The sequence below is a fragment of the Lutzomyia longipalpis genome, chromosome 3, assembly GCF_024334085.1.
Source record: "Lutzomyia longipalpis isolate SR_M1_2022 chromosome 3, ASM2433408v1".
NCBI lineage: Eukaryota > Metazoa > Arthropoda > Insecta > Diptera > Psychodidae > Lutzomyia > Lutzomyia longipalpis.
In genome coordinates, this window is record NC_074709.1 from 20,976,729 (window position 1) to 21,001,107 (window position 24,379).

The 24,379-nt window shown below is 33.7% G+C and overlaps 3 protein-coding genes across 8 annotated transcripts in view; all 3 read right to left on the minus strand.

The window, feature by feature from the left end:
- The window catches only part of LOC129792688 (ARL14 effector protein-like), a 693,823-nt gene that overhangs the window by 658,184 nt on the left and 11,260 nt on the right, over positions 1-24,379 (minus strand). The window lies entirely within an intron of this gene.
- Positions 1-24,379, minus strand: part of LOC129792571 (diacylglycerol kinase 1) — a 57,704-nt gene that overhangs the window by 26,623 nt on the left and 6,702 nt on the right. For all 4 annotated transcript variants that reach the window (XM_055831764.1, XM_055831763.1, XM_055831761.1 and 1 more), the window contains exons 3-4: positions 5,008-5,083; positions 245-321 (exon numbers count right to left, since the gene is read on the minus strand). In XM_055831764.1, the coding sequence (XP_055687739.1) occupies positions 245-321; positions 5,008-5,080 (150 nt within the window). In that variant the 5' untranslated portion in view covers positions 5,081-5,083. The remainder of the gene's footprint in view (positions 1-244; positions 322-5,007; positions 5,084-24,379) is intronic.
- Positions 1,430-4,715, minus strand: LOC129792679 (uncharacterized). 3 transcript variants are annotated; one of them, XM_055831991.1, is made up of 3 exons: positions 3,721-4,715; positions 3,552-3,611; positions 1,430-3,354 (listed from the first exon to the last, which is right to left on the minus strand). In XM_055831991.1, the coding sequence occupies exon 3, from the start codon at positions 3,349-3,351 to the stop codon at positions 2,590-2,592; it is 762 nt and encodes a 253-aa protein (XP_055687966.1). In that variant the 5' UTR covers positions 3,352-3,354; positions 3,552-3,611; positions 3,721-4,715; the 3' UTR covers positions 1,430-2,589. The 3 variants fall into 3 exon arrangements, with proteins under 3 accessions (XP_055687966.1, XP_055687965.1, XP_055687964.1); XM_055831990.1 differs by having other exon boundaries at positions 1,430-3,783; positions 3,903-4,715; XM_055831989.1 differs by having other exon boundaries at positions 3,552-4,715.

The following is a 24,379-nucleotide window of genomic DNA, read 5'->3' on the forward strand; positions in this document are numbered from 1 at the left end:
GCAATTTGGCCACTAAGCTAAGGGTCCAGGAAAATGGAAAATTCACCCATTTCTCATCGAGATAGAGAAAAGTGTTATATGGGAAAGTTGTAGGCCGGAAAATTTCCTACAAAATAGGGCTATTTGTTTTTCTTCGTACTACCACACTTGCTTGATATATCCCAAAAACCGCCAAAGTGGCCAAATTACCCCGTCCTCCCCTACATAGTGTATGGTGGGGTGATCATGAGGAGAATGGACTTACCCCATCGGGCAGGAATCGATTTGTCGCTTCGACTGATGTGAATTCAGACAGAGTATCCTGGAGCTTTCGGGTTGAATCTGCAAAAGAGAATGGAAAAAGAATTAGAAATTAGATTAGTTTTGTCCAAAACTTCTTCCTTCGCACATTCCTATATTTTTTTGTTTTACATAAATCCACTTTATTTGTTTGTTAAATCATTTAAGTCAAATGACTTTGTACAAAAAAATTTCTTTTCTGTTACAGCTTTAAAAGTTTTCTACGATGCATGTTAAGGATGTTAAGATTTAATTAAATTAAGTTAAAGTTTAATCTCTAAATAACTTGAATTTTAGTTCTAAAGCTCCCCAAAACGATTAACTTATTGGATTATTATGTGTCTCAATTCCCGCAAAATCGAATAAAATTATTGAAATCTCGAACACATTATTAGCTTATCGCTTATCATAAATAAGGATTTAAAAATATCATGGTAATTTAATTTAAAATTCATTTTAATGCTATATTTAATGTTCTTTTTACGAAAAAAAAATGCGAGAGAAAAAATCATCTTTCAGAATTGAAGCGAAAATTAGATATATCTGACATCATAAATTTTAATTTTCTCAATTGAACATCTTCAAAGTATTGTGGAGGCTCGTCTGATGCCATTTCTGCTTTTTCAAAGATAAATTTATGCTCCCTCTATTGATCCATGGAATGAGGATTGGGGGTATGCCACGCTCCACGCGATTCAAATTGCAACCTCTTGAGAATAAACCACACAAAAGGTTCTAAAAGGAAATGAGAAATATATATAAATATTTTTCTCACATAATAAATTATTAATGACAAAAGCCTAGCTCCGCACAGTGCCGGTGTGTTTTCAAATTTTCATCATATTCGCGCGAAGGAACTTTTCCCGCCACCCCCAAGACTTTTTCATTTTGCAATCTCGGGCTAATTAAATAAACTCCATACAGCTTTTGATTTCGAGGAAAGCAAAAATTTCTATGCTGCTAAAAATATTTACTTAATATCCCCATTCCATTGTGCTTTCATGTAGTATACCTACCTATGCTTTCAATATTTCCCCATTGGTGCTTAAAGTGGCGGAATTGCTACACAGAAGGAGTTTTCTTTTGCCGCAAAAATGGGAAATACTTCCATATAGAATATTCAATGTAGTTCTGGTGAAAGACTCTTGGTATAAGGTAGGATAGGCACGATGGACTTATGTGGTGCCTCTCCTGACCGTGTGAACGGTTCGACCTACCAAGAGTAACTGACTCAGTATCGGAGCTATCGGGACGATGGCCACCCGAAGACCATCTCCGATGACACACACATAAGCCAATCTGTCCTATACCAAGACAGTCGGTACCAGAGGTACTACATTCGGCCATTCCTGACTTTTGTGACGTCCTCGGCACAAGCTAGGAAAAGCAAGACAGATTGACCGAAGTTTTCCCTTGATCCTCAGACCGGTATACTTCGCAATAAATGCGATAACAACTGAGGTTCTGTATTTAGAGTATAAGTCGGCATTAGACGACACTCTAATTACAAACAGAGGATCATATCAACATGTTCCTAATGGAACCATCTTCCAACCAGTATACTTCGCAATGAATGCGATAACAACTGGAATCATGTGTTCTAGAGTGCAAGCCCGGCAGTGGACAACAACTCCATAGACAACTGGAAGATTATATCAAATTGTTCCTAATGGAACCGTACCTGATAGTCCAAGTACACAAGGGTTCTGTTTGATTTAGTACGCCAGTGCACATGACACAAAATCATCACACCCATGAACCTCCAGAGGGTTCTATCAACACAGCCTTCGCTATGTCTTTTGTTTCTCATGGAATATATGTCTAGACTTAGCTTACCCAGTTCCAGGAACCGTAAGCTCGTTCCATTGAGACTAGTGTCTCCGAGAAACCATTCGCCGTATGACTAACTATCAAGAACCTTGGACCTTAACCTTGGATTGATGTTAATCAATACGAACAACTCCGGTTTTCAACGTAACAGGCCCACCATGCAAGCATGATGCCTCTCCGCGAAAACCTACTCGTCATGCCTTATCTATATTAATATCCTTTCCTAGATGCATGACCGAAATACCTTGCATTTACACAACCTTCTTGTTGACTTATGCAACTATCCCTAAACCTTCCTAATGAATTATGCATTTCTTCAGAATTTTATTTTCAATGCTAAGAACTCCTTGCGCAAACCATAATAACCTTGCACAAGTTAAACACTGAAAAACTTCCATTCCAATTCATTTATTAATTCAACCATTGGCACTTATTTTTATATAACATCGCCTTCTAATTCATCAGTCCCGCAAGTCTCCATCATGTCCTCTTCTTCTTTGGACAATCTTTGATGAGGTGCTGATCTGACCCACATTCATAACATCTCTTCTTCATTTTAGCGCTTTCGTCGAATTTGTATTTCTTCCCCTTCCCCTGAGGATATTCCATCGACCTTCTCTTCGAGTCACATTCTTCCTTCTGAGTAGACTGCTCATTCCCGACTAGAGCCTTATGTGCTCGCTTCATGTGTGCAAGGAACTCGGTGAGCGATGATCCTTGGAAATTGATTAGCGCCCCTCGAAGAGTTTTATCTTGAATTCCTTCGATTAGATAATTCTTCGTAACATCAAATCCAAGACCAATCCTCTTCGCCTGCTTAACAACATTATGAAAATAGGCTTCCATGCTTTCGTCCTTTTTCCATTTCCTGTTGGACAACATCCTGTGAATCTCTCCCACATCTATCTCTGTTGGAAAATTCTTAAGGAGCTCTGCCTTAAACTCCTCCCACGATATGGTCTCATTTTGCGAAGCCTCAAACCAGATTTTTGCTGATCCCTCCAAGCGAATGGCCGCTGCTAAGACTGCTCTTCTCCCATCAAAGTGATAGAGTTCCACCAAATTGTCCATTTTACGTATCCATTCGGAGGCTGTTACGTTGTTTTTCCCTTCCGGGTTGAAAGCCGGAATGAGAGCTTTTATTTCTTCACCTGTGAGCTTCACCACAGCCGTATTCATACTTGACTGTTCACTTGATGACACCATTGCAGGTGCCATGCTTCTTGTCTGTCTCCTATCCATTGACTGTAGCCCAAAACAAGGTAAAAATAAAAATTCTTATCACTAATGCTTTAGTGAGCTATCCTTCTTTATTATAAAAGCAATATTCCGTCTCTACTTTATTTGTAACTGAATTTAGGGCTCTTACAGACAAATTGCAAGTATGCTAAAGGAAAATTCTCAGAAATCATCAAAATCATTACTTGTCTGATTGTACTTACGAGTCAGTATAATCTCCTTTATTTGTTTACTTTTACTGAGATTTTTGATTGCGCTACTTCCTGAAATTAAATACAGATTCCCATGAGAAATGCCTTTCTCACAATTCCAATGTTCTGCAATAGATGCCATCGATTGCTTTATTTTAATTTTTTTTTTCAACATACTCACAATTCGGGTTACTTCCTATGCCTCTTTTTCCATCCAAGGCATTGGAATTTCACCTTGTTTTTCCTAGAATTCATGTACAAAATAGAGAATTTTGGATAAGCTTTTTCTCTTGAATTTTGTCTTCAGCCATGCCGGCCATGCCGACTGGCTTTTTCCTGAATGAATTCAGAAATTGTACTTACAATTGCTTTGATTCCCTTACGATTTCTTCGCACACAACTGTATTCTTCCACTAAGAATAGCTGAAAACTCAATTTTTTATGAAATCACACGGGAAAATGTAAATTTCTTGCAAAAGTCACGCGTATTTTTTTTTTCTCAACCACAAATATGACAAGACACGTCAAATCTGAGAAACGTTTTAGAAACATTTGTTTCTTGACACATGAAATGTTTCAACTTCGAAATACGCCCTTGAAACATTGGCACACAAAACATTGTTACCTGAAATATTTCCTGCAACCAAGATACATAATAGAAACATTTCAATAATACCCAACAATTAAATGTATTGAAAAGCGCTTTTCTTGACATAATGTGCACATTATCATAAATAAATACATGATTTCCAATGTCATATACATACAATTTTCCATTGTCACCTCCATCTTACTGAAATTTTGCGACGCAATTGCTTCCAGCTCGAGCTGACTCTTACGTCACTCACCCTTTTCCTGTCGCTTTAAAGATGGCTTCCAAAAATGCGGTGTCCGATTTTCCGCCTACAGCACTCTTTTTTCACAAACACTTTATATCTCCCTCCACTTCTCATTTTGAGGGATTCGTAATCCCACTTCTGAATTGAAAGACTCTTGGTATAAGGTAGGATAGGCACGATGGACTTATGTGGTGCCTCTCCTGACCGTGTGAACGGTTCGACCTACCAAGAGTAACTGACTCAGTATCGGAGCTATCGGGACGATGGCCACCCGAAGACCATCTCCGATGACACACACATAAGCCAATCTGTCCTATACCAAGACAGTCGGTACCAGAGGTACTACACTGGTACTCATATTGCTTATTTTAATAGCCTTTCCTGCATACAACATGTTGCTCTCTTCTGTGAGTACCAGCATCTAATTAATTATTTAAGTTTTCATTAATATTTACAAAATGAGCTGGATTACTCTCTCTCTCACCACTCAGGAATGCTTTAATCTTAACCCCTCTAATCCCGGAAAAAATCTCTATTTAAAATTCTCTTTATTTGTTAAGTAAATGTGAGAAAAAAAATTTTTTTTTCTTTAATTTTTAATGCAATTTAGGTGTGATGAATAAACTTACATGACGCAAGTTCTTGGAGCTGCTGGAATTCACTTGGTGACAATTTGTCCCAGCGGGGACCAGCTGCAGCCATGTCCTGGAATTTGAATGTGATAAAATGCATTAAAATTAATTTTCAAGAGGTATCGTGCTCGTGGGAAAATTACGTGAAAGTTGAAGAAATATAGATTTAAAATGATTCGTTTTATGAAGAACATTTTCAAATCATATGAGATTTAAATGAAATTATGATTGAAAATTGTAAAAAAAAAAAGCGAAAAAAGATAATTTCTTTGACACTTTCACCAAAATTTTACATCCGGAAAAATATTTATTATGTTCAATGAACTGTAAGCAACATAAAAAAAAAATTTTATTATGTAAATATCTTTTACTGTCATACCAAAATTGGAGCAAATAAAACATATTCATGTGTGTTACACGTGATATTGTCCCACGGATAAGAACATAAACGACGTAATTAAAATATTTAATTAACTCCTCAAGTTCTTCTGATTAATTTTCCCCCTCCATTTTCATTCCATTCATCCCCATGTATGTATTGTATATACCTACAATTCTTTGCAAAAAGCAGCTAATCAATAAAATTTGGTGCTATATGGGCAGAAAAAGAGATGTGGGGGTAATTATGGCCGGGGTTGAAAGAAATCTTTTGTGCTCTCAATTTGGGAGATTTATGGGTGTGGGGATTTCGTGTGTTGAACCACAAAATTTGTTTGGTTTAATCCTCCCGACAGCCATCAATCTTATTATTAAACTGAAATCATTTACGCGCTGTTTGGAATTTCATTTGGCAAGTGGGGGAGCATCATTTTATACCATCGACACTAAAAGAGCGCTCAAAATAGCTGACCCAATCCCCATTGAAAAAAATAGAAGAAAACAGAGAATATAGAGACGAAGGATGATGGAGAAATTGCAAAATTCACAGTGCAAGGGTGCTTATGAGTACAACTATACGCGCGGGAGATAATGTGATGTCATAAAATGCAAGTGTATGAAACACATGATTTATCACGAGGGGGAGGGTAGTGCGAGGGAGTAGTGCTGAAAAATCTCGTGAAAAGCTGATACGATAATGGCCAAAGTGGTGGAAATATGGCAAAATGCAAGCAGAATTGAGCGAGAAGATGCATGCAATCGTTATGAACCGAAGGGGCTCTTAGCTAATAAAGAAATATACCATTTTTCGGATTTTATCAAATATCATAGGTAGTTAATGGATATAATCCCAGAAAAATCAAAGGAGTTTATTCATTGATCTATGAAAACCTTCCTCATCAATAATTAGCTTTCAATATTTAGCTATTTTATCTTTTTAAAAATCAAAAGAGCTTAAGAAATTGCAAAAAAAACTTCCCATATTCCACTGGGATGACACAGAAAAAGCCGATAAAAATTGCCAAAAAATGCGTCGCCATTTTATATTTTTTCCCCTTTAGATAGTGGCAAAGAGCAAAATTTTTGCAGAACACATTAAAAACGCTAACTACCTGGCGCGTCCATCTTCTTGTTTTATAAGAAGTTTAATGTTTCATTGATTTTATTTAACAAAATGAGTAGTTCCATATTATTCTAAAGAACAAATAAGAAAAAAATGGAACTTTAAAAGAATTAATCAAGATCATTGTAAATCAACCCTGTAATTAGCAGTTTAACGCCCCTTTGAGTGTTGCGAATATACCATATGATCATATTGCTGAAGGGAATTGCTTTCATATTTTGAAATTCAATCCTTTTACGAATCCCTCAACCAAAATTCCTTCCCTTTTGCTTAAGGCAATATGCTATATGAATTGTCCGCAGGTTCCTCTTTTATTTTTCACGCATTCCAAAGAAAAATTGTACCATTTGAAGAGAAGAGAATACAATTCGTCGAACCGAAAATTTCATATGTTTCCCAGGAAAAAAAAAGAAAGAGAATTATGTTTGTATTGAAATCTCTCACGACCCCATATGTATGGAATTTCACTGTAAATACAGAGAAAAGGAGTATATTTGTGTCAATTTTGATCATTTTCATGGGAAAAACATTCTTTTTCAGCTGTTGTGTTCTTTTTTTTCTCTTTTCCATGTTGCGAACTTCTCCCAAAAAAACTCATGTTTATCAGATTGGTAATATTAGTGGGGAAGAAAATTTTCCTGGAAATATTTAATTTAGTATATATTTTGCACCAATGACTTTGTTCTTTGGGGACTTCCAGTGAAGCTTAGGGGTCATCATAGGGTTGTTTTTCTGTTGACTTCTGTATTTTCTAGCGCACCAAGAGCAATTAAATCAGAATTTTGAGAGTTTCTAAGAATGTTTTTTGTTTACTTTAAAAGATATAGATTGTACAGATTAGACAATTATATTCATTTTGTATTCAATTAAACAAAAATTCGCCTTTTCTTTTAGCTTCTGTTATTGCATTCACATCAGCTTAAGCGTTTTAGCAATTTTCCTTCTTAAGAAAATTTCTTCATTTAATTTTCTAAAAGCAAGATTGGCTGCAAAGCTTTCTTGCAAAAGTTTTCACAAAAAATAAAGCTCTAAGCTTCATGTGATTCACTTAGAATAATAAATACATTTATATCGAAGAAAATTAAATTAGAAACTTTCCCATTACCCTTAATTCCAAAACCGATTTAACATTTTGCTTAAAGTGAGAGAAAAATGTAAATTTGAAATAAAAAGAGTTGCAGAGATTCGTTTTTGGAAACAGAAAAAAGCACAAAAACTATTATATATTAAATTCAAGTCACGCTGTTGGAGAAAGTTTATCTTCTTTTGGTCGAGAACGTGCTACACTTGCAAGCAATTCGTAATTCGTATAGAGAATTTGTTCCAGGTTCTCTATAAGGGGGATTTTAGATCTTTATTACAAACGCTTTATCCAGAAACTTTCCTTAATAGGAAGTTCTGAAGATTTAATTTAATTTGTAACTGTGAGTGGCTTTAATAAATACCCTAAACATGCTACACAGTGCCAGGAAAACAATTTGGATACCAACACATGTAGAAAATCATTTATTGCATTATGCTTTCATCCACTGTGAGAGAGAATTTGTGGTACAGATGCGGGTGTTACTGCTGCCGTGTGGCAAATCCTGAACAAATCCACAACGTCCGGCAAAAGATGGTTTTAGTGTAAAATGTGTGTAAAACGGATTGATGCCAAGGCGCCAATAAGTCAGCTAAAGTGTGCTATACATGCGCGCGAAAAATGATTCACAAGGCCCAAACAGACAAAGTGATTTTGGAGCTCAAAATAATACCCCCCAGAAATATGCGTATGCAATGCTCCATCACGCTGTCTCTCACGTCTGGCCTATTAATAAAATCACCTCACCTCCTCCCTTCATGCGTATGTGCGTATTTTGCTGTTCCGGGATTTCTTTCCATCATCCCAACACAGTCTATATAGTTGGAAAGTCAATATATTGAAAGCCGGTAGCGGAAATATGGTTAAAGTTTGATGTATCAATCAAAAAAATATTTATTAGCGATATGCTCACAACAGAATTTCATAGAAATTAATTTAAATTAATTTTAAATCATCAAAAGCTTTGTTAAAGCTTTAGTTTAATTTGATTTTAAGTTTAATTTCAAGATAATCCATAATTGAACACTTTAATGTTAAATTTAGAACATAGTTTGTTTACTATTTAATTTTACAATGAGTGATTAGAGAGAGTTTAGTTTAACCCCTCTTCTATGGCGCCAAATATATGTACATTGTACATATACTTGTGTTCTTTGCCTGGTAATTTTCTTTCAGATTTTTTTTTTTTCGAAATAAAAAACAAAAAATGGGCAGAGTGAAGGAGGGTGTTAAATCTCTTGTAAATTAATGAATTTTTATATTGAACAGCAAAATGTTTATTTGATTTTTCATCGTTTCGCAGTTCATCTCACTTTCCAAAAGTGATTTTTTTCGATATCCCCCAAAAAAAATTAATATATATATATTTACAGCATTTTACAGCCAATTGATGTGGCCAATCGTTGAGTGATACTGCTCGGCAATTTCATCAGTTTATTGACATTTGACTTGTTTGATTATATTCCTTTGGGCATGCCGAGGCTCCCGTACAACCGGAAAAGCTACTTAACATCACGTGTGTGCGTTTGCTGTGTTTATATTGAGATGGAATTGAGTGAAAATAGAAAATCTCACATCGTCTGAAGAAAAAAAAAACTTTCCACACAAGATGATGGAAGCATTGCTGTGAGGAACAATAAAGCAGAGTCGGAGAAGAGCGAAGACATTCCATTGATAACTTTTCAAATAAAAAACCAATTTGATTTTCTTCGCTGTGTTGCTGGTACAGAGTACGTCGTTTTGATGTGCCCCTCCAATTATGAGGGGGCATCACTTTTTTATTTTTTTAAATTCAATTTTGTCCTTCATCTCCAATTTAGTCACACCACCCCCGCACATGATACTTCCTCATCTCTGATATGAAATAAATTTTCATCTTTCTTTTATCACTCCATGGAAATTTTCCATATATTGTACATATCATATACTATGTACATTTAAATTGTGATAAAAAAGAATATATGTATGGGAAGATGGAGCGAATGATTCGCCTGTGAGACGTTATTTTTGGCGTATTGAAAGACACTTTCGGTGGAAGTGTAGTGAGGAAAAAAAGAATAACATGGGAGACAAGGGTCCATGGAAGAGGAAAGAAATGTTGCGAAAACATAAAAGAAATATGTTGGAAGAAGCTTTTATTGGGGGGTATGCTTTTTGCCTTGCTTTTTTCCTATGCCATTTTTGTCACAAAAAGAAATGAAAATCGTAAAAAGAGAATTTCTCCGTCATTAGCATATTGCATAATAGAAAAGACTTTAGATAAAATTCCATTCTGTTCACATAATTTTTCCTCGAACAAAAAAAGCATCAACAAAGCTCTCAAGGGGTGAGACAAAAAATTCTTCCTTGTTTAATATTAGAAAAAAAATTGTAAGATATTTTATTGAAATAAAAAAAAGAAAGTCCCCGGAAGTAGGGAAATTTATGGTATATTTTCTTTGGGTCATTTCACAGAGGAAAAGTAGGGTAAGAGGTATAAAAAGAAAACTAAACTACTCCATTTTATCCTAACACAGATAAGGGATGAGTTGGGAAAAATGTGAGAAAATCGACACATAGTGAAGCTTTCTGAGCTTTCAGCAGTCTCAAAAAAATATCTCTGCACATTTATTTATTGATTCTATATACTTTATACATATTTTCTCAACACATTTTCTTTCAGATAATAATTTTTTGATATTTTTCAATTTCTTCCAATTGATTTAATTTTTCTTTTTGAAGGAAAATTTATAATAAACTCCGTACTACTTTAAAAATTAAATTCAAAAAGGTTTCTAATTTTTTATTCAGCAACACCACCCCCGTTTTGACATTCACCAAAAATCATTTAGAGAACTTCTCTTGACTTGCAGAAAGTATGAAAATTTTCTTCGTTTCCTCTACAATTTCCCTCAAGTTCGTAGAAATAAGATGAATCTCATGTGAGATGTGCAGAAAAAAACGTTGAATATATACGCAAAAAATCACCTTGTTTACGGTGTGGGTGGACTATAAAATTGCCTCACTAATCACACGTATGTGATACAAAACACTTGGCGCTTTCCTTCTCTACGCATAAACGCGCGCTCAAGATAATTTAGGTTGAATTTTGTATGGAAAATTAGCAGGTGGACCTTGATTGAAAATTGCTCACAGGAAATTGTACACGATCAAAAATAGGTTTAACAACCATAAACACATTATTTGGGCAATCAGCGTTGAAAATTGGTGCGCGGGGGAAAAACGCTCAAAATAGGTCACGAGGAAAATCCTAGCGGTAATGGGATTTGACGGTTCGCACCTACAATTGGAAAATATCATTTTGTATTTCCTCCCGCTTTTGCAACACAAAATTCCATCCAATAATAGCAAGATGGAATTTTCTGCAAATTCATTTCAATTGACTTCGACAGCAAAGTTGACGCAGAACGTGTCTGAATTGTGGGAGGCTTTATTGAGTGAAATGTACATCATGGAAAATATTATATATAAATGTTGCTAGGGGTTACATAGCGAAAACTTTCAAAGTTCCCGGAAAAGCTATGTCATACAAGGATAATCACGAAAAAAAAAACTATGCAAAACTATGTCTATCAAATTTGAAAAAATTCCAGCATTTTGCTCACTTTATTTAACTTTGGTATATGAAGTTGTCACAGATGACGGTGGGAGAAAGTTTTTTTTTTCGCATAAAAAAGGAAAAGTTCGTGAACATTAAAATGCATCCACCAAGCGCATTTATGCTAAAATACTCTGTAAGTATATCTTCCATACTGAATACCATTCATGATGGGTAGAAAAATGTGCCTCTTTAAAGGTTGATATGTGCTCCGAAGGAATTTTATCAATGAAAATTTACATACCACCGTGTCCACTCTCCATGTACTTCCGCATACTTTCCCATTTACTACATATCTGAGGGACGTGAGGGAAGTCGCATCAACAACCCCTACTATGTGTTGGGGTTGAATCAATACCCAAAGGGGACGAAAGAATTCAACGGATGTTGTTTTCCGAATAAAAATATACATTGATATTGCATTGAAATCGCAATTGTGCTTTACTCCCCAGGTTGCCACCCCCATTCACAGCAGAATTTAACCTATTTTGTCAATGCACAGGTGGTTTAATGTTACTGACAAAGTTGTTCGCCCCAATGAAAGGCTTATGCGCAATTTGCACGCAGAGAATTTCCCCATGCATATTCCCAATTACATCCCGCATACCATAACGATGGGTATTATTAACATAAACATCCCCAAACCGCACACCCTTGTCAAATACTTTGCGTTCACCCATCAAAATAAGCTCAAGACAAGGGGAGCTTTAGAGAGGTTCTAATTGCTACCTAGGCGGGAAATTACATTAAACACCCTGCGAAAAGGGAAGCACATTTGTGCCCAACCTCTGAAAGTCGCACACCAAGCCAGCACTTGGATGTGTAATGTCAATAAACAAGGGCATAAGGGGCGACACCCATTTATGTATTATAGGTGAGAGGTCACTTATGGGGGGGAAGGATATTACGCAAACTAAATTAGTATTTCAATTTTAATTGAGATCAAATTAAGAATAAACATTTAGACCCCCCCATTCCAGGAAGAATTTTCTTCTTAACCATTGCTTATTGTGGAGCCTATACGGGGAGATACAAAAGGGTGACAGAAGACTGTTAAATAATTATGTTTGATTAAGTTATTAACATTCAGTACGTTGTGATCAAAACACTCACGCGCATAGCAAAGGGGTGAGTGACCGACCCCATAGAATTGGTTTAAGAAAATTAAAGAAATTATTTCGGTCAAATGAGCTTTTATTGACTTCTTACATATCAATTAATGCGCAATAATATAAAATATAGCTTTGGAATCAGTCACCTACCCCTCATAGCAATAGAAGGGTTAAAATATAGAGAAGACTGGAGTTGAATGTACCTACCAAAAAACTTTTCCCTCAAAGTTCACTTTATTAATTTTTAATGCATTTAAAAATGGACCATTTATTTGTTTAAAATATTTATGTTTGTTAAAAATGCAAAATAAGTCTCTGTGAATTATTGAGGAACACTGAAAAAAAAAAGTTCCGGGAGTAAATGCGGAAAGAAGTGAATTGTGGAGAAAACAATAAATGATACCACATCGCATATAAATGCTTACGTATGTTCAATTCTAATGTAATTTTTCATCACTTGTTTTCCCCATGGTTGCAATAACATTTTGCTTATATTTTTAAACGCGCGCGCGCCACATTTCACCCAGCAACGCCTCAATCCACCCACCCCGCTGTGGCCACGAGGAAGTACAATTTGTGCTAATTTTAACCTAATTGCTATATAACTTTTTGCATTAAAGCACGCCCCAATATATGATACAATATTTACACCGCGTCAACTATAAAACAACATTTCATCGCGACGCACATCAATTCCGGCCTGGCGTGTTTCTCTTTCTCCCATGCCAGCGTCGGAGCGTACAGAATTGAATGCCAGAGGCTACAGGAAATTGTCTTCTATTGAGAAGTTTTTTTTTTCATTCTTTCATGCATTACATATAATATTGCTGGTTTGGAAGTTTTCAAGAACTTTTCCCATATCCCTTTTCATTTCAAAAAAGCTTGAAGAAAAAGAAAAGCTATCAGATGAAAAATTACATTAAATTGATTTGAAATCGCAGCACAGCAGCAACACTTTTCGACAAAAAAAAGAGCTTTTCAAATCAATTTAGGAGAAAGGATGGCAAAAAAAGCGCGATAATGCCAATTTAGCAATAAACCACCGACCTATAAGACAACCACTTTACCAACGCGAAGCCAATTTCCTACGATGAGGAAAATCCTTCTTGTTTCATTTCGTGTCTGATACAGAGTGTCGTAAAATAGGCCATAAAGCATTACTAAAAGTCTTCGGGGGGAATTATACTTCAAACCATACACACGCATTTTATGACATTCTAGTATTAATAAAAACTATATTATTACGTATATCAAACAGGAAGGGAGACAATCTCTTAATGATGTCAATAACTTTTTCCTTTGCCCCCATTGTTTTGCATTCTCCTTCATTTTCTTATTACCATGATTTTGTTCATTTTCTTCAACAATGTTCAAGTCGTTTCAAAGTGTTTTTTTTTGTAAATGAAATTTAAGGTTTAGGATTTTAATAAATTAAGGAGCAAAAATACGTTTTAAAATGAATCAAAGTCATTCTCTTCTGTCGTTTGAAAGCATTTTAAAAAAAATCCGTTTCAAAAGAAAAGTAAATTTTCTACAATTTTGTGAAATAAAATTGAATTTTAATTTCAAAGCAAATCATTTCAAAAATTAAAGAGAAATGTGGTAAAGAATCAAGATCCTATAAAACATATAATTTACCTAAAAACTCCATGTCTTCGAAGAAAATAATTGAAAAGAAAAGTGAAATCTGATTCATTTTTTGTATATCTTCAAAATTAGAATATCAAATTTTCATCTGTAATTGCTGCGGAAAAGCTTATTGTTTCATTTGCATATGAAGTCATTAAAATAATGTCAAATATAGAAGTTGAGCAAACATATTTCAATCTGAATTTCCTAAATGTTAAATTTTGCACAAGAACTTCTCTCTCATGAATTAAATTTCCTCAAAACCTCAAGGAATAACTCCCAGAGGGGAAATCAAAATGAAGCAAACTTACGATTTAAAGCGGATGTATTAAATTTAACCCAGTTATTGATGATTTTGTACGAATTGCACGAAATTATACTAAATTTATAATTTAAACAAATAAAATTTAAATGAATTTGAATTAATTTTTAAGGTAACTCGAACATTCAATTAGTTTTTTTTTAAATCATCCAATTAGTTGAAATTTAAATTTCTCATCCCTCTCTCATTTATTTTTTATCTCAGGGTGTAATCAATGAAAACTTATGTACATAATAAAGACGTAATTGTAAGCTAAATTCACGTAGTAGAATGTATGTAGAAAATTGTCTAAAACTTCTTTTTATTTACACTAAAAACGTAAAGAAATAAAATTTACCGTAGATCACGTATAAAGCAACACTGATAATTTTTCTTTGATTAATGACGACGAATCCTTGTCAGATCCTTTAAAAAATTGTATGTAAACACTTTAACATTTTAAAGTGAATTCCCCTTTTTTACAAAAAAAAACATTTTATATCAATCTTGTTTAACTTTCAAAAACTATTTTCTCCTGTCTATTTTTGTTTTCTTTTTTCTTCATTCCACAATAATTAAATGAAAACAATTTAAAATGAAACACAAACATTCCTTATTTTTCTACATGCATAAAGTACAGCCATCGCGGTATATAATTAATTCTATTTGGAATAGGACATGGCGGGCGTAAATAGTGACGCAAATTGTAAGAGTTGACTCGAAGGGGTCGTGTTGTGGAATTAATTATGCAGTGAGTTTTCAATTTACTCTTGCCTCAATAAACATGATTCCAAATTGGATACATTCCTCAACACCTATTCTCTGATTTATTTTCCAACAACACCACACCATGGATTTGTTTAACTTCTCCAAAAGTCAATTAAAGTCGGTTTTACCCGGAAATTTTGCTTTGGGTACACACACGAAATGCAAGAACTTTCCCCCAGAAATCTCTTCTTACCCAAAGGGCGGAAGTTAGCGGGAAGTCAGATAGAATAGTATGAGAATTTTGCGTAAATCTAATGCCCCGCAGGATATTGTTTACCAATCGTATGCGGGAAATTCCTCCAATATCCTGATGGGTGAAAATTCATCATAAGGAGCTGTAAAGAAAGAACCCTTTTGAGATGATCTTGGTAGTGCGGAGGGAGTTGCGTGTGGTTTTTAGATTAATTCCACCCGCAAGCCCGCGAGACTATCATCGTGGAAAATCTCTTAAGATATCTGAACAAGAGGCGTAGGTGAAAGCCCGTTAAACACGGTGCGACGATAGATAGAATTAGGTCGATCATCGCACATACGAGAAAATCATGAAACGTGACTCTTCGCATCGGATAACGAAAATGCTATCATCCTTGCATTTTATGCTAATGCTACCGCGAATGAAATGTTGGTAATCGTGTCGAGATAAATTGAGTAATTCGATGCTTCACAAGGATATTATTCATCATTCCCCCGTTCCTTTTTGCTCCTTCGTGCGGACTTTAATCTACATTTTAGTCTTATCATCTCGCATTTATTACACCGCGCTCAGACTTTTCTCTCTCATGGCATTTTCATCACATTTTTAGATATATAATATTGTATATAAATAGATTAAAGACAAATCAACGGAAAATTGTATTGATTTTTCTATCTCATTTTCCCTTTTGTCTAAAATTTCTTTGAATTAATGTGAAAAAAATGTCTCTTGCATTGACTTGGTGAATAGAGGTGAGTAGACTTTGCAGAGTATTAAGGAGCTTTGGAGAATTTGAGCTTTTAGCACCGAAATTGATTCTTATTATTTTATTTTTTGCAAAGTCCCTTAAAGAGTTTTCTTTTTTTTTTCTAACTTTCTACATCCTTTCGATCTTAAAAAATAGCAAAAGCTTCAGAGCTTTTGTCGAAACAATAAAAAAGCTCATACATAGCAGAAAAACTCATGTCACATAAAACATTTCAATCATGCTATTTTTTTCAACATAACTGTAATGCATATTCATGAGAGAGTGTAAACCCATAAAGTGTGGCATCCGTGGCATCTGAGGTGTACATAGCATTTTATTATTGACACCACACTTCAATATGCAAACAATTGAATATTGTTATGGAAATAATTCCAGAAGAGATATCACTTTGACACTGCCAACCTATATTTCACAAAATTTTCATTCATTTTCACAGCCACAGACAGCTTTTAAAAAGGATCTTCTCTTGAAGAGTCACACATAAAATAATAAAAATAATTTCAGTCCAGTGAAGAATTTCTGAAAGCATCAAAAGAGCTTTTAATACCGTACAGATACATATACGAATTTCCTTCTATATATAGTGTGGTATTTCATTTAAGAAGATCTCTGCTGAAATATATATTATAAATTCCATTCTTCCCAAATTGCAAACCTCTTGCAGCAACCTTCACGAAATACAGCAATTTTCCTTGCATAATAAACGTTCAATTTTCAGTGAAAACAAGAAGAAATTTTCTCTTGTGAAAATGAGCATCTTATGTGCTGAAAGGGTGCTTATAATTTATATTTAACTGTTATTGTTAATACTTTTGTTTATGTAATGTTTATGTGAAATGATGTATGACTACTTGAGGAAATTTATTCACTTTTCTGCTAAATGAAATTTTTTTCAGAAAACATTTTATCATTTTTGGATGTTCTGCTGAATTAATCAGGCAACAATTTGAAAATTAGGCTCTTGAGACTCTTCCGAAATAAAAAATCTTCTAATTTAGTAACTCAATTTCTCATTCGATAATTGTAAGACATTCAGTATTTTTTGAAGAACTTGAAGAAATTGTAAGACCTTAATATCTTGAAATATTCAAAAAAAATTCTGCTTTATAAAGAGAATTTTCTCTACGAGAAAAATAATTCAATTAATTCATTTCACATCTCGTTCATACACTCTTGCTTCAAATAAAGCGTACCATCTGATAAAATAATCAAGTTTGATCCATAAAATAATTTTCATTAGACGGATGATTAATTGCTAAATACGTGAAAATACAATGAATATAATTTTCAAACGCATTGATAAATTCTATACAAAGAAAATGCGGAAAATTGGGTCAAAATATAATATTTTATAATTGTCTCTCAGTGACAAAACACATAGAATTTTGTTGTACAATAGTTAATGAGCCTATTATATTCGTGATATTACAATTGACGTGCGTTAAATTTATTTATCAGAACATTGTTATCTTGCATCAATCACATGTCAATAAATCTTTTATGCTTTGAAAAACACTCTCGAACATTGGAGCAATACCGATGACGAGTCTACGTGGTTCACGACGGGAATAAAATACAAACTCATTCTAAAACAAAACTAAAATAAGCAATTGCAAGAAAGATAAACATTCCAGCCGTCTGTCGAACTGTGTTTTTCTACTTCTTTAATTATCTCGCAAGATACAATATATATTGTTTTCGTTTGGCGAACGTGGAAAATTCACTCGGAAAAGGATGAAAATTAAATTGAAAAATGCAATGGATTGTACTTAATTCATTTGCTTGCAATTCATTTGAATTCTATTTAACCATTTAATGGGTGGAGTTTATTTAATTTATAGAAACAAAGTACGGAGGAAATGAAAGTAGGTAAATAGTTTCGAGAGTATTGGAATTAAAACCGCAGGAAAACCGGAACTAAAAAAGAAACAATTTGAGCAATAAAATAATTTTGTTTTAAGCAATTTTCTTGAGAAATTTTCCTCTTTGTATTTTGTTCTTCATTTAATTTGTTAAATTTTCAAAAGAAATGCAATTTTCCAACAGATCGTGACACAAAAATGAATTAATACGATTTATGAATAAAAAAAACAATTAAATTAATTTATTGCGTAAATTCATAAAATTGCCCAAACGTATGTACATATTTAGAAACAAAATTGGAGGCAACCCCCATTACGGTTTAGATATTCAGCATAAAAAAATTAATTAAATTAATGCATTAAGTCCCCACAAAATTTATATTTCATTCTTCGCCTGAAAAAGTTTGAAAATGAAAGACCGAAAATAAATGAATGGGAAATAAATTCACAAAAACAAACCCTTCATTTTCGGTTTTTTTTCTCGATTTTTTTTTCAAACACATCCGTGCGTTTTCTTTCCAAGAAAAGATCCTTCCCCCTCCAAGAAAATGAATCCCTGAATGGGTAATTAATTAGGAAGACTGAATTATTGCCCCCCTCCCGAAAACAACTTTTGGCTAATTTCCATATTTTGGTATTTTGGTCGAAGCGGAAATGGCGCAGTTTTATTTTGGTGGCAACAAAATATAAATCCAAATAAATCGCCTTTAAGAAACTCAATGAAACAAACTTGATGAGGGGAATTGTTTTGGCATGGAGAGGCTACCCGAAGACACGCAAAAAATAAAAGAAATCGTATTTCTTGACAAAAATTTCCCATGCGAGGGGTTGCCTTCAAATTGTGGGTTTCATCGACATTGTACAGGAAGTACTTTGTGTGGGGTTGTCCTACAATTTTTTTTACTTCGCCCCAAATGCGACTCCGCCCTTTAATCTCCTGAAAGAATAATAATTCCGCAACAACTTGACGAGCCAGTAAACAATTCTCCCCTGATTTGGCACACAAGCGAAAGGAAGGAAGAAAAAAAACTTCTATGGGGTTTTCTTGGGTGGGGCTGCTTGAAAAAGTCAAATAAAAATTAATTTAAGGAGAGTTTATTTGGCAAGTTAATTTTGGGGCTTCTGCGCGATAAGGGGAGATTCGATATAATTGTGATTTCTTGGTGCCTTTTGCCTTTCACTCCATATACATATACTTTCTCTCCGTGGGTGGTGTCTTCTCATTAAGTATTCACTCAAATTTCTTTTGCACCCACAAGCCCCCCTCCCCCCTCTTTCCCTTCTTCTTCTAAAACCACAAATCCAATGAGCTCTAAAAAAGTCGGTGTGAAGCTGCGATGGTTGTCTGGTTATAATGAAGTCCAAAAAGGCAACACCACATCCCCTCTCTATATATAGTTTGTGGTATAATAGTCACATAAATATTCTCGGGGTGCTGCTTCGCATAATAAATTCATGTACATAAATGTCAATTTTCATCAGTTGGAAAATTTTATAGCGACACCCTCCCATCATACGCTGTGCCACTAATTCAATGTCGAGCAATTTCATTTTTGACTATATGCCATTGAATTATGTATATTCTACATAGATGTATCATAATCTAAACTGTTAAAAATTACATTATTACAATGATGATCGGGGGCGGCGATAATGATAAAATGCAAGGTGGAACGTGAATTTTATTATTTGTTTGCTTCCGTTTTTATTATATCCATAATATCATGGATACGATAAATACAATTATGTTTCGCAAAATAGCAACAATCAATGCAAAATTCAACAAGAAATATATGAGGACATTTATTTTGAGGATTATTCGTAGTTGATGTCAAGGATAGCCAGAAATTTATTCAAGGGTATGTTTTTAGAAAGAAAATTATGCTGAACCCTAAATCTGTAATAAAATAAATCATATTAAGGCTTACACATCATACTATAACGAATCTTAAAAAAATAAAAACTTCAGAGACAATTTGAAGTTTGACATTTCTCTTCTAACGTTGATTTTTTTATGTTTTGACAATTATTCTCTTACGTGTCTATCGTTTCTTTTCTTACGTTTAACGTTTGTTTTTCTAATGTTTAACGATACATTTGCTTGACGTTTCTTTTCAAATATTTAACATTTCTCATTCAATATTTATAATTTCTCTTTTAACATTTAATATTTTATTTTTCAGTGATTTGATGTTTCTTTACTAACGATTTACCAGAAAATAATTCATGTCAAGTTTCAGAAAAAATTTTAAGTAAATTTTTCCTCTGAAAACTCTTATGTATATTGATTTTTATTTATCCTCTAAATAAAAAAAACGAATCAAATTAAAATTAAATTGCAAAGATATTTGCACAATGTTGTAGTGAAAATGTTAATCCTTCATGGAAATATTTACACGCCAAAAGTAAAGGCAATTTCGTGCTGCAAGTTCACACAAAATCAATAAATCCTTCTGGCAAACTTGAGTTTGTATGACTTTAGCGATTACAACTACTGTATTTTCTTCACTCTAATTTAGAGGAGAGCACCATCTCTCCAAACCCTTATCGTTACACGTTGCTCTTTATAGGCGTACTTAACACATTCATGACTTTGATTAACTTTTATGGGGCCATTCTCGCTTTAAAGCACAACAATATATCCCCAAGCTGTAGAAAAGTCAGTGAGAACCAGCGCAATTGTGGCGAACCGACTTACAGAAATTATATTGTGCGGAGATTTGTCCAATACCAGAAAAGCTCCCCTGACCGTAATCTTTTTGTGACTTAATGTATGTATGTATCATTCACGAAATATATGTGTACGCTATGTATGATAATATACTTGATACTTCACCTCAACAAGGGTCGTGTAGAAGATTTCCCTCATTTTCAATGCAATGCACAGCACATACAAAATTTTATATCAAAGTCATTCTTCCAGCCGCTATTATTGTTATTATTCGTTGTAATATACCACGAAGGATGTGTAGGCAAGAAAATAAAATAGCAATGGAGAAAAATGACACAAGGATGCATAAAGAGGTCCTGGATTATAACATTGTATTTTGCTGGGGTAAGGAGTTTTTTTTTTTACATCTTCACGCCAGGGATCAAATTGCATGAGAACCACGTGCAAATGCCCTTAAAGGGACCATTTAGGAGTTCATAAAAAAAACGAAATCGACGTCACATGCTGCAAAACACTCAGAGTCCCGTTCAAAGTATGGTTTTTATTCAGATAAGAATCTTAAGGAAATTCTTTTTGCGATCTTTGTTGGTTTGCTTTTTAAATAATTACTTTTGTTCGAATGATTCAAAATTAGTATAAATTGTCATTTGAAGCAATGAAACATATGCTTTATGTGTTAAAGTAACAATTAAGCTAGTTCATGTCCACTCATAAAAAGCTTAACTCTCTCAAAACCCAAGAATAAATGATTTAATTAAAACCATCCTAACCCATCTAAAGTTACATAATTTTCCATTTCGTGGAAAATAAACTCGTTTCAATTTAATATTTTAATAACATTGCAATAAAAATGAAACATTGCACGAATTTTCACGAGAAAATTTATGAAAACATGTGAATTACAAACCATAAACTACAATACCTAACAAACAGTGGTGGTTCGCATTATGTCGCAAAAAACGTTATATGTTTGATTTATCATGAGTGTTTGAAACCAAGCGGTTTAACTGAACTTTCATATTTTTACTGAATATCACGGGAAGAAAGACTAAAATATTGACTCAAAGTAAATAATATTAAATCTTCTACAGCGGAGCTCTACTGTACACAAAAGTCACGCAATGTTGTCTCATTTTTCTCAGCATAACAAAAATAAAAGAATATTTTGTATTCCACGAAGAAAATTATTTTATTGATATCAATACTATCAATGAAATAAATAAAATAATTTGCCTTAAACAATATTCTTCAAAATGGAGGTGTTTTTTACGTATAACCCTGATACTATAGTGCGATACACCACTGTAAATCGTAGTAAATGCGATAAAATTAACGAATCCATGTCGACATGCAGTCGTATTCATACATAATATTATTTATTACGCAAATAAAGCAATGCCATTAAATTCACGATTAACTCACAAAACCCAAACTAACTTTATGTTAAAATGGAAAAAAAATCGGGAAAATACATTTACCGTGTTCTTTAGTCGAATTAGTGAAAGTTTATATGCATAAATTTGAATAAATTCCGCAATGGCTTTCCACATTAACATTTTCTTTAGCGCTTTCCTTTTTGGATCATGCCCCAAACTGATACCACGGTGAAATTCTCATCGTTTTCGCGCAACAATATCAATTAGAGAAGATTTTCCATCCCACGGAGGTAATCTCATGGGGATTTTGTGATCCATATCCCGATTTATTGGATTACAGATGAGGGTGGCTCAAGTTCTTTTTGTACAAGTTTTAATTTACAAAAGCTCCGCATTATCGCTCAAGAAAAATCTCATGGGGATGAAAAGGGTTTCCTTATGATTGAAATATCCCTTATAAAAGAGGATAAAAGGGGGATATTGTAATCTCTTCATATGTATTTATATAAGGAAGTACTCAACACTGAATGCACGGGAGAAAATCATGGACATTTATAAATCCCTAAATGTATTGTCTAATTTGGAATCTCCATTGGAATCCCTTTGATGGGAGGAATTTACAGGAATTCCCAGAATAACCAACACTCCTCACTTGGCTCGTCTAATCCATCTTTAATCACACAACCAAATCTCCAACTCAAGGTATAATATATTAAGCTGAGAATGGACATAAATATTTGTAAGAATTGCGTAGATATTAAAGAAGATTTGAGATTATCCCGGTGATTTATATTAAAAGATTATTTCCTTGTGCGCTCATCTCATTTATCTCAATAAGAGCTTTCATCATGGGATGGAGAAAGTATTTAAAAAATAGGTAATAGCAGCCTCGTTAAAGCCACGATGGACGTGTAAAAGAGCAGAGATTTTGTTTGTTAAATTTAAATTAAAATGACAAAACAATGCATGAGGAAAAAGAATTCTTTAAAAATAGTTTTTTAGTAGGTAAAAAGGCATGAAATACTAATGGAAAGCATTGTAATTTTTCGTGCATTTTTCCGGAAAAACTATGTCATTCTGTCACACACAACACACCCTTAAGCAATCCTTAACAAAGTCATTTGCAAAAATTGAAGAAAAATTCTCAGGAGATTTTTTTTGAGTTTTTCTGAGTTCTTGGAGAGATTCCTCCACACAGAAATGTCCCTTTAACAAACAACATTCAGCAAATAGATGCTCGACAAAATCAATAAGATACTGCGCCCAACTTAATACGTTTCTCACACTCCAATTAAAAAGAATGAACAAAATGAATGTAACACGGAGAAAATACAATTTGCGCTAAATTTTAATTATGTTTACGACATTCTCCAAAGCACAAAATGCGAGAGAGAAAGAGAGATTCAGCACTAAAGTATGTTTTAGTTAATAAAGAGAGAAATGTAGAAGGGAAAATGAAGAAACATAATTGCAAACAATTCAGTGTCTCTGAAATTTTAACTTTATGACTTTCATTTACTTAATTAAACTCTTGTGCAACTTCTGTGACAATTTAAGCACCATGTTTAGAGGGAAAGGGGTTCGGGGTAAAATATTCCGCGACCTTAGCATAACAACTTTTTAGTATTTGCATTAAACAAAGGGAAGCACATACACGTATAGAGGCTTGAATATCATAATTAAGTATGTAATCTCATTGAAATGTTTGAAATTAACTGACAATGACTGAAAATAGAAGCTTTCTACGAAAAGCTACTTCTATTCTGAGAGGAAACTGCCTAGCTTCCCTTCATAAATGTTTGCATAGTTCTGAGGCTTTTGAGTGATTTACAAGAACAACGATTAAAAGTAAATGAATTTTAGGAGAAGAATGGGTTAATGAAATAGTTGAAGAAAATTAACTTAACTAAAGAACTTTTGAAATGAAAGCTTATTCAATGAAAAACTACAAGACAAAGAAAAACAATTAAAATGTTTTGAAAAGACTTTTCGGAGCTTAAACATTTTGATTTTTCCGACAGTTAAGATCAAAAATTATGCCTAAACAATTAATAAAAATTTAAACATGTAACACATGGATAAATTAATTGTATAAATTGCCTGTTAACAGCTGATATGAAATATTAAAAAAAATAGTCAAATAAACACTGAATGTTAGTTTTTCAAAAATATTTACGAAGAATTAATTAAACAATAAAATAAATTGTAATAACCAAGCTTCTGCTGATTTCCGTAGCATTACTCACGTGTGTATTAAAAATGAAAGTCTCTGCTTAATTTATGTCACATTTTATGATTTACAATACACGCAACCAATCATACATAAATAATTTCACTATTATTCAATGTTTTTTGCAAAAAAAAATTCTCTTTGAATGCCTGCTTCTAATTCACTTCTCTTCACTCTTATTCTGCATCCATCATGGCACATATCAAAGCACCACAATATGTGCGAGTGTATGAAAAAGGAAAATATCACAAAATGTAGCTCAGCAAATGGAAAATTTT